Here is a 12096-nt window from a genome sequence, read left to right on the forward strand (position 1 = left end):
CACAATTCTGAGGACAAATAGACAATGTTTTTAATATTACCAATGTATTTTAAGACCATTCTAAAGACCATTAAGCACCAAGTGAGACTGATGTGTGTTGTGTGCAATTTATGATCCATTATCGAAGGAGAATCTCTAGAGATCGCGCTTGTATTTATACATGTCAAATCAATGATTCCACGATATTATATTCAGTATATAACAGCCCGATTTTAGAAACTTGTATCTGGTGCACATATATTTTCATCCAGTTATAATTTTCACAAATAATAAAATTAGTATTGGTTATATTACTCAGACGTGGTTAATTTTGAAGTGGAGTATTTTAGAACTAACTATACACTATCATTCTGCACGTAATAGTAAAATCGATTTAATTTATATTTGATGTATTGAGTAACTAAGTATTAGATAAAATAATAAAGTGTTAAAAGTCTAAACGAATTTACTTAATACTTTATCGGTAAAAATATAAGCGTTGATCAGTGTTGAAATTAGTTGATCTTGAACTCGGCATCATGATTATTTCACAATACACAGTTATCGGGTCCGATTGTTGTTGTTGTAGCCTGTAGGGATCCGCTTATTAAATATCTTTGGGGTTGATGAACTGCACTTGGTCATGGAGATTGACGACTGGCTACGGCATGTAGGTCCATCCGATTCCGGTTCGTATGCCCTTATTATATTCTGAGATACATTCAGGGATATCTTCAATTGCATTACAAAATATATTGTAATCAAGCTATTTCTATCAGAAATTTAGCGGTTGTTAAACGGTGTGTGTTAATATTGATCGTGTTAGTAAACCTTTAAGCGTAGGATACTTTGGTTGATTCTTGTGTTTGATATGTCATTGAAATAGTGCTGCTCAATTAAAACCATAAATTGATACGCTTTAGATGTTGTGAAACTGTCGACTATTCTTTATACAAAAAATAGAAATGTCTTTCATATCCGTAATTTATCTTAGGTTAGGTTGGAGTGGTTGGAGACTTGTGCTGTGTTATTTAAAATGTTTGTCTTTGCATATTTAAGTAAAATTTATTATAAAAGTTATATATGTGGTATTATTGAAGAATGTCTAATGGTCTTTCTATCGATACCGAAACTCCACTCTATCAAGATTGCATGAAGACTGTCAAATATTTTCTTTTTTAGGATTCAAGTACGTTCGGTTTTCTTATTTACTACAGTGCACTAAAATGCATTTGACTTCAATAAATGGTCCGTTGTGATATTACGGATTAGCGTTGTTCATACGCAAACTAGATGGCGCCCAAAACGATCGTAGTGGTCAGCGAATAAACAATGCTGTGTTCGCTACTTAAGGAATACTGAAATTGTAAAATTGTAAAATATTTCAAAATAATATAGCTTTTAATAATTAAGATAGGTTAGACTAGAATATACAATTCTGTATTCGCTACTAGACTGAAATATGGTTGTAAAATGTTTCAAAATGATATGACTTTTAATTATTTAGATAGGTTATTCCATATACAATTTCAATGAGCATTAACGAATACAGTAATAAGAGTGCTGATTGAGTTGACACCTATAGCAGATATTCAATCATTTGACTTCTAATAGTCTTTAATTAAAGCCGTCTAGCAGTTCAATATTTTTAATTTTATTTTAAAAACTTTATCTCGAATTAAGCAACTTTGTGCACTTAAGTAAGAAGTGTCAATATGTATGAGAAACATATCTACCGACAAACCTACGCTGCAGTAATTCTAGCAAATACAATTTATATTCTGTAGTGTAGAATCTACATAGTTTCATTTAGTCTCTCTCAGGCGGTCGCGCTATAAACAACGAGTTTGGAAATCCGGCGGTTTCGATTGTGAAAATTTAGTATCTGTAAGTATTGTGTGGTGAATGTATCTTGTGCATTGTGTGATTGTTTGATTGTGTCGCTCAGTTTGTTTTTATGTTAATTCGGCAAATTATATAAACTATTTGTATATACTTGTATGTAATAATTAAGTTTGTCGGCATATATACATACATAAGTGTTCGAGATATAAACGAAAAATAAACAAAAGAGTAATTCTATATCAAAAAACAAATAATATCTCAGTTCCTCCTCTGATTCTAATTTATTGTTCGTTTTGTAAATAAAATACTTATATGGAAGGGGAGAATGATAATAAGTAACTGAGATAAACTTGATTTGTAGTTAACGAATATAATTAACTTATCTACAGTGGAAATTTTATAAAATGAATATTAATAGTTTGTGATAAGTGTTCAGATTTGGTACACAATAAATTTTTAAATTAAAATATTTAAATAAAAAGTAAAGTATATATTTAAGTGATTAAAATGTATATAATCTGTGAATTACGTTTGTCTACATAACTAATTTTCATGAGTTTTATGGAATATATGATCAATAATCAATTCAGTCAGATGTATATATAGACACCTTTTAAAAATACTGAAAGATTTGTATCTTTTATAGAGTACAAATACTTATTTGAATCGATCACAATATTACGAGTACATTGAATTAAAACTAAATATGAAACCTGAATATAAGACTATCTTATTATTTTAATGTACATAACAACGTGTTCAATTTATCAAGTTAACACTGTATATGTATAAGTACTGGTACTCTATTAAATTATTATTTTTAAATGCATAACAGATAATTATTAAACAGGCAATATTATTGATATACATACATAAGTAAAATATATACATATATAGTATTTTTTAACAATTTTGTAACCTATGTCATATCGTACAATTATCTAAACGCGATTGCCTCTGTTTTTGAATGTTTTGCTTTGTGTTCGCAAAAAAAACAAAGCCCATAGGAATTATTAGAACTCTTGTAAAATTATTTTGTGTTGACTTACACTCGGTCATTTGAAAGTATAATATTTCCGAATAATCATTATATCAGATTTAGCTATTATTTTATTTTATATGTTTAATTAATAATATTTAATTAAATTAGAGTACTAGTTTTAAGAGCAAATGTCTGCGACTATAACAAATCTTTTGCGTTATAAAAACTATCTAACTAAACAGAAAGGTTACTGTCTGTTAACTGGAATCTAGAATGTCACCTATTAAGAATTTTTTACTTGCTGACAATATTAAAATTTATGCTCAATATAGTGTTCCTAGTAGATCATAACTGGATAATCACACAAAATGTGTGTATTCTGTCACATCAGACAATTCCTTCACTTTAAGATATTAGAATGTTATCAAACTCGACAGTATGTTAAGGAAAGCTACTATTTTATAGCAACAGAATTAATTTCTTCGTTAACTTGTTGGTTCCTAGAAATTTGTTAGTAGTTGTAACGTCTCGATAGTTTATCAGGGTTTTAGTTATGAACTAACCAATTCAACAATGACACCCCATATTTCACAAAGTACTGAAGAAATTGAGTAGATCGATAATTGTACAATAAGGCGCCGAACTGTAGAAGTTTATAGCTTGTAATTTGTTGAAATTTGTTAGTAGTAGCGACGCCTCTCGACATTTATTAAATTGTTTATTAGACAATTAGTAATGAACTATCTGATTTAATAATAATATCCTATATTCCACAAAGAACTAAAGAAATTAAATGAATAATTCTACAATAAGGTACCGAACTGTTGAATTTTGTTTCTAAAGTGATTCTTGCGAGCTCATCCGCATTTTTATTATAAACAATTACAGTAAAGTAAAGTAAAGTATCTCTCGTTATTAGTTACTTAGTTGCTATACCGTATTATATTACTTTGCTAGACGTCGCGAAGATAATCCTTAAATGCAAAATACTATGAATAAGACTACTGTTTGAGCATTCTTAGTAAGAGATATAAGCGTTTTTTGAATATTTGCAGAAGTGGACACGAGAGATTCATTACTAGAAATCAAACCACCCGTGTATCACTGCTCAAAAGAATAGTTGAGCAAACTATTCTTAAGAGTAAACCTTACAAGTAAATAATTGAAAAATGTATCAAATTTGTTATACATTGTTGTAAGAAAAAAAAACTCGAAAAGTAATAGTTCCAAAGGGCTTACTAGAGGTCATTAGATAACACTAATATTAAATAAATTAACTGTAAAGTAAGAATTCATGAAAAGTCATTGTTGTTTGGGTATTCTAAGAAATACGTGTAGTTAAATATGTAACATTTTACTATGTAATATAAACAAGGGTATAGACTAGATATTTTAAATATATAGCCAACTTCCAATGATTACTAAATAAACATTGATTCACCTCATAATTTTGTTGCAATTAAAGGAATTATTAATAACAGTTACAGATATTAATAAGCATTATATATAGGAGATAAAATCGTTAGGAATTGTGATTATGGGGACATGACATTATGAATATCATATATTTGATGTAATATTTATCGTTATTTAAATCAATTTTAAATGTTTAAAATATTGGTGATAAATATTGATGTTATGAAAATTTCTTATATGTTTTTCAAGCTGTACCGTAAAAATTAAATTGAGAAATGATAACGAATTAATACCTTCTAATACTAATACCTTCTGTTTCTCTTATATTAAAAACAAAACTTTTTCTTCGCACTTATACTTATATAAATTATAAAATTTAAACGCAGTAATTGAGAATATCAAGAAATTTATGTAATAAAAATATTGATGACGAATGGTGTTATTAAAATCTTAAATGATATATTTCTACTTTCAACTAAATGTTATGATTGAAACGAAATTGGATTTAAATCTAAATCATACTACTCTAATCACAAAATCTTATTACATTACAACTTTCATTAAGTTTCCTGATGATGACTTTAGACTAAAGTCGAAATATCGAAGAAAAATAAAAATTATTGAAAAATCAAATTGTGAAATTTTTAATTTTTTTTTTTAATTTTAACAACAATAAATAAATTTGACCAATTAGCCTATAAAAAAATAACACTATAAAAAATAATTTGGTTCACAAAATCTTATTACATTACAACTTTCATTAAAATAATTATGCACTTTAATAATAACATAAAATACTTCTTAGCAAGAGTACATTTTAACTAAATGAGAATTATAAAATTTAAAGTATGGTATTAATTAATGAATACAAAATGGATGCTTACCATTTTGGTGTGAATGATTAGGAATTGTGTTTGTGGGGCATCATGAATTTATTATATTCAATGTAATTATTAATTAAAGCTCTACATATATATATGTATATCTATATTGATTTGATAAAGTTTAATTGATAATGAGCTAGTATAGTTTCCACTTATAAAATGTTTGAAAGGTTTTTTTATGTATGATTGTTAAAATGATTCGATTTGTCATTCCTTAATATTTCCTTATAAATAAAATAAAACTTATAGTGATGTATATATATATGTGAAGTATGTTAAAGATGTCTTGAAAATAAAACTGTTGTAGAAGTTATCTTTAACTTACGTTAAATCCCAACAAAGACTTTTGCATATAAATATTTGGAATTTTTGTTATTTATTTGATAAAATAAAAGTTTTCGACAACTTGTGGTATTGTGTTAAACTAAACAACTAAATAGTTATTAATTTATTGCACTTAATATAAGATATTACAGAGAGATAAAAATTATAGAACGTTTCTATGGAAATAGATGATAGAGGATATTAGAGACGAGATTGGTATTGTTGCACTAGTAAGAACTGTGTTCGAAGTATTTCTATCTTAATATTAAAGAAAATATATAAAAAATGATCAGTTATGTTGATATCTACATATATATTCAATATTTCGTAAATATCTTAAAAAGGTATTATTATTAATTATTAATCTTGTATTAATATTTTTTGGTATAGTTTAAGCGTCATAGCTTATAGTTAAAGTTGTATTTCTATTTTTATTAATCTTCAAGTTTTAACTACTATAACTACTAACAACTACTACAGGTAAAATGATTTGATATTGTCAGTTATTGATTTCGTATTTTCATATCTCCAGAAAATATTAGAATCAACTATTTCATATTTATTTTTTTATGAACTTATTGATTATTCTTTCTATATCCATACAAAACCTCATTGTTTCTTTTCTGATTAGAACATAGAAATAAATTCTATTGTCGATTTTATTATTACAATTATTTTTTCATACTTAAGACCTCTTGATTTTATGTGATATAACTTTGTGATATATATTAGTATCAAGGCATTGTATTGTGTTACTAATTAAATACTTATATATTATATCAATCAACAAGTTACTATTATCAGTTTACAATATTTTAAAATATTTTATTTTATTTTGTTGTTTTAAGTAGCTAATACTTTATCTGTGAAATTAAACAAATCAATTTAATACGAAATTTTATTTTTATATATGAGCGAGTATTTATTAATTCTATAGTAATATATTAATATTAGTTATGTATTATTTATTTTATAATATATGTACATCACATAACTTTGTATTTATGACTTACGCTATTGCCTATAAATGTTCCTTATAGAAGATACGATGACAAATATTGATGTCTGATATCACCCCATATACTTTACAGTATTCGCAAAATTTACATACTGACAGTCTCTGTTTAAAATGTATTTCCTATAAATATTAGCCCTAATTGTGTTTAGGGTATACTCATTTTTGTAGTCTAGCACGCTAGTATATATTCGTATGTATTTAGTTCAACAAACATATTTAAAGGTAATCATTATTATGTCTTTTCTATACGCACATTAAGTATTGTGTATATCTACGTGTTTATTATTAAATGGATTTATATATAGGTATATATATATATATATATTTTTTATATGAAACCATTTTTCAAAATGGATTAAAAAACTTTATTAGCCTCATGTTATTGGTTATATGAAATATAATACATTAAAGGAAAAAGGTTGTTTACAGTTTTGGTAAGGTTGATACCGTTTAGTGTACATATAAGCATATAAAATTTCTTAAATGATATTTGGATTATATTTTTTGTTATTAAGTTATTAAAATTTTATTTGGTAATTAAGAATAATGTTACGGAAAACATTAAATAAATTAATTACAAAAATTAGTAACACATTTTGATACATAAAGTTTTTCTTGCAACAAAACTGCAAATCAACGTTTGCTGCGTTGTAAACAAATATGTTAATTAAAATTTATTAAAAATAATTAAGTCGTTTTTAAATTAGCACTATACAGTAGCTAGGTTAGATTAAATTCTAATGGCAATCCCAAACATCTATTGGCTCATTGTGTGAACCTAAGAAACTTGTAGGTCTTAAAACTAATCTATAGAGGTTCTGTAGTTGACTAATATCATGTTCCCACTGCAGCCAAAACTGTGAATCGTATTAAGATTTGGTCGTTTCCATTACTGTAACTTAATTTATGCATCTGAAGGAGAAAAGTTCTGCTGAAATGAATATGTTTTTTTTTAAAAAATATATGATATATATAAGGATATCATATATATATTTTAGATATAAACTCATTTATGTAGTTTTATACATCAATTTTATATTTTACCTCTAGTTTATTTGAGTTCTTTGTTTTTCGTTTCTTCACATTTTTTTTAATGTATCAAATATGTCAATTTCGATCTTTTCCTTTTTGGAAAATATATTTTGCAAAATTGTGTTCGACATTTTTGATGTAATTTCCCTTGATTAATTATTAACAAAGTTAAAAAGCACGAAAGTTCTTTGTATGGTTAATCAAATTTTATTAGCAACCTCAAGCAAATAAACTGCTTTAATGAAGGCAGTGGGAACATACTATAAAAGAACATTAGAAAGTAAATACTTTAACATAGTACAAAAGTTTCTTTTAGTTTAGTTGTTATTTCAAACTAAAGCAATAAATTAGTTAGGCACAGTATACAGAGGTTCTTAACTAACTGATTCATTTTTTTGTTACTAAATATTAAATGAGCTGTGTTTTAAACCCATTAAAAGATGACACATGACTTGTGGCAGGTCGGTAAGAAAACACTCTAAATATTTTTAAACTGGTCAAAGTCATCAAAAATGGGCATTAGTAAAGGTTCCTCTTTTTCTTCAGAGTCATACTGACAACAAAAATTATTATAGGTAGACGAAGTTTCAATACATGTGTGTAATATACACAGTGATCTGTCAGCACCGATACCATTGTACAAAACTGATTATGTTTTAGTTAAAGTGAAACATGACAATTACTTATGTCTGCTTTGGATCAAGTATATTTTGAGGTCTGAAAAAAATTTTAATCTGTCTAGGTTGTTTTTAGTTATATTTAGATATTATTCTTAATTGTCAGCTTAATCGTAGCAAATGAGATATTAATATTCAAGTAAACAATGAAAGAAAGCAGCGTGCCTTTCCAGGCAAGCTCGTCTGCTTGTTATCAGATATATTGCAATGACACGCTAAACTAACTAAATACTGTTATACATATCTCCATAAAATTAGACCTACTAAATCGATTAGAAAATTATGTATACAACGATTATTGATATCTTGTTATACACAATCGAACGCTCACAACTTGAGATATGCTTTTCAGAAAGAAAAAAATTTTTAAAGCCCTATATCTCAAAAACCTACACATTAATTTTTTTTTAAATATGATTTTTGAGTTTAGTATGTTAAAATACATAGCTATATATAACATAGTGACATTAAATGTACATTCTTACTATAAACTAATGTAGTTCGTTAGAAGAAGCCCCGCATTTTCGAACCATTAAGAATGTTAACGGTCCGATTAGATAAATATATCTCTACGAAAATTTATATTCAGGTTTTGCTAAATTTTGGATTTGTGAAGTTATTTATAATTTTTCAAAATTAATTATTTTTTTTTTTTAATTTTCAGACAATGCCAAAACTTGCACTTTACTATGCCACATTAAGTCCACCATCCCGAGCTGTGATGTTAACAGCAAAGGCCTTGGAGTTGGATTTAGAGCTACGGTAAAAACTCATTTACAAACACAATTTAGTGTAGATATAATATGGAATTAAATTTAAGAAAGTACGTAAATGGCTCAAAGGACAAATTTAAAAAAAATTTGGGAAATATCTATGAAATGATTTAGATTATTTAAAAGTATGAGATTTTAGATTATAATACCTAAACTTTCAAAGTCATTTTTTAATTTAATATTAAGCAATTAAATTATAAAAATAAATTTTATAAACGTTGACATTTCGTATCACAGAACTTAGTACCCAAAACGTATCGGTACTCCGATCTCACATGTACCTTCTATATAGTTTACATATTTTTATTTTGAATATCACTAAAATTTTATATTAGTTTTAAATTAATTTCATTCATAAAATTTATTTTTAATATATAGGTACATATAAGTACTTTATTTTAATATATTTTCAAAAATAATGGGTACGCATTTTTTACAACGTTTAAATTTATTAATTTATAATTCTTTTTCTTCCAGTCCAATCAATTTAATCAAAGGTGAACACCTCACTCCAGAATTTTTAAAAATTAATCCACAACATACCATACCAACTCTTATCGACGATGAAGCTGTTATTATTGATTCACATGCAATTTGCTCTTATTTGGTGGAAAAATATGGCAAAGATGATAAACTTTATCCCAAGGATTTAGTAAAACGTGCACAAGTCGATGCACGTTTGCATTTGGACTCTGGACATTTATTTGCTCGTCTACGTATGTTATATGAACCTATACTCTACTATGGTTCCACCGATTGCTCAATAGATAAAATCGCTTATATACAAAAATGTTACGATATTTTAGAGAATTTTTTAAAAGAACATACTTATCTTTGCGGTGAAGAGCTCACGATAGCTGACTTCTGTTGTGTCGCTACTGTAACATCTGTTGATGATGTAGCTCCAATTGATGAATATAAATTTCCAAAAGTTTTAGCTTGGATGAAGCGTTTAGCTGAGTTGCCCTACTATGATGAAATAAATCGTACAGGTGCAGAGGAATTAAAACAAATATTTCGGGAAAAATTAACAGAGAATCGCAAACAACCAAAATCTTAAAGAAAAACTAAGAGGAAAGAGGTCTTAGAAGATATCAGCAGTTGAAAGGTTTCTCACTTAACTACTCCACCGTATAAGATCTAAATATATGAGTTTATACATATATATAAAATAGTAGTTTAGATACATATCAGAAAATAGTATTAATAATGTATTTATCAGCTTGGGTTATATTTCCAGAAAAACATATACGCACAAATATATTATATATTATTATCAGGATATGTATATTTTAGATATTCTTATGTTTCTTTATTATTAAAAACACACAATAAAGTCATTTTATTAAAAGAAATCATTAATATAATTATTTTTTTAATGGAATATATAGTGTTTAAACTTAAAAATGTTGACTCATGGGTCTGAATTTAAATCTAAAAGAATTTAAAAAATACGAAAACACAACGAAACGTTATTGTTTTTAGTCACTTATCAAAACATTTGTTTAGTATGTTAAACAAAAAAAACTTAAAAACAAATATTTAAACTTTTTTCTTTTTTAAAACAACTTTTTATCTTTTCTTGAGTTTGTTCTAAAATTTTATCAAAACTTAATGTTTGACGTAAAAGAGGCTTCAAAGCGCCTCTTTAGCTCAGTGGCAGAGCACTGGTCTTGTAAACCAGGGGTCGTGAGTTCAATCCTCACAGGAGGCATAATGGAATTGATACAATTTTTTTAATATCTAAGGTTGGTATAACTATATATCTGTGTATATATATCATTCTAGCTCAAGCTTTATATCTTCGACTTTAAAGATTTATTAATAATATTATTGGTTAAATTGAGGTTTGAACTTGTAAACTAATTAATATTCAGAAAGAGGATTTTGGAAATCTTTAACTGCAATTTTTTTCAGTTAGAAATTTATAGTATAATTAATAATTTGTTAAAAACAATTAATTTTTTATTGTTTAAACCATGCTTTTATAAAATTGTTCGAAAACAAAATATCGTTTATATTTTATGAAATTGAAAGTTATATTCTTATAGTAAGAAATATGGTATATTTGGAATTATGATTTTCGATTAAGTTAAAATATCATATATTTTGTCATTAATATAATTCAATGCAAAAACCAGATTCAGGTGATGATCTATAAAATTTGTAAGGACAGAAATATTTAATCAAAAGGTGCTAGATTTGGAGAATATGGTGGATGTGGCAGTATAACTCATTCAAGCCATAAAAGATTTAGGTGAGTTTCCAAATTTCTGTGGTGGAAACTTGGCATTATCTTGGTGGAACACTACACCTTTTCTATTGATAAATTCTGATTACACTGTTTAAATGAAGTATTTATTCTAATATCTATTTCTATAAGTATCTATTTGATAAAAGTTCACTTCAGAATTGATCCTTGTGTTAATCAGTATAATCTCAAAAAAAAGTTTCATGGAAAACACATTACGAAGATATTATGAAAGCATATTGACCTTTAAAGTGGTTTAAATAGTTCACCTTTTTTACTTTATATAATTATTGGGAATCCATTTAGTGCATCATCACAATAGCAAGAATTGATTTCCGTAGAAATGTAGAACCCATATCTTTAATTTTGAGATGAAATGTAGAGGTTCCAAATGATAATGAACTGGTCGAATTCGATAAATTTTTTTATCTCAGTGATCTCATGAGTTATTATTCGTCGGTTTGCATTAATTAACGGCCTTTTAGAATGTGGTGCATCTTTAATATTAAAATTGTCGGAACGAAATTTTGCAAACAAGTTTTGAGCCTGGGATCTTGTCAATCTATTTTTTTAATACATATCGGATAATTTTTTCTTGATTCAACAGAATGTTTAAATTTTTGACAATAAAAAAGGAATTTGCCAAAAGCTAATTTTTGAAAATCAATCGAAAATTTTATAATAATATCACTAAAAATAATATATAATTATATCCATTGCTATAAGAAAACGTTTTAATTTTTGGAACATTTTTTTATACATTGTCATTTTTGAAGTATAACTAAAGATCAAAAAAAATATTTCTTAAGCAAAAAAATATTACTGAACTATTTCTTTCGGTCAGTAGGACATATTAGCTTTGATGGTCAAAAGGATATATTGGCTTTGATGTCGTAGATTCAGATGCGCGTAAAC

The 12096-nt window shown here is 26.4% G+C and overlaps 1 protein-coding gene and 1 non-coding gene across 2 annotated transcripts; both read left to right on the plus strand.

The window, feature by feature from the left end:
* Positions 1–1763: 1763 nt before the first annotated feature.
* LOC119683751 (glutathione S-transferase 1) lies at positions 1764–10218 on the plus strand. The gene is made up of 3 exons (XM_038097583.1): positions 1764–1866; positions 8822–8919; positions 9408–10218. Exons 2-3 carry the CDS (start codon positions 8825–8827, stop codon positions 9988–9990), a joined length of 678 nt encoding a protein of 225 aa, XP_037953511.1. The 5' UTR covers positions 1764–1866; positions 8822–8824; the 3' UTR covers positions 9991–10218.
* Positions 10219–10572: 354 nt separating this feature from the next.
* Trnat-ugu lies at positions 10573–10644 on the plus strand. The gene has a single exon. It is a non-coding gene; the product is annotated as a tRNA-Thr (tRNA).
* Positions 10645–12096: the final 1452 nt, after the last annotated feature.

This window comes from Teleopsis dalmanni, chromosome 2, assembly GCF_002237135.1.
Source record: "Teleopsis dalmanni isolate 2A chromosome 2, ASM223713v2, whole genome shotgun sequence".
In the NCBI taxonomy this organism is placed as follows: domain Eukaryota; kingdom Metazoa; phylum Arthropoda; class Insecta; order Diptera; family Diopsidae; genus Teleopsis; species Teleopsis dalmanni.

Bases quoted from the DNA above. Each gene is read 5' to 3' on its own strand.
- LOC119683751 (XM_038097583.1), top strand. From the start codon at position 8,825: ATGCCAAAACTTGCACTTTACTATGCCACATTAAGTCCACCATCCCGA. The intron at 8,920-9,407 runs GTAAAAACTCAT...TTTTTCTTCCAG, and splicing joins GAGTTGGATTTAGAGCTACG to TCCAATCAATTTAATCAAAG.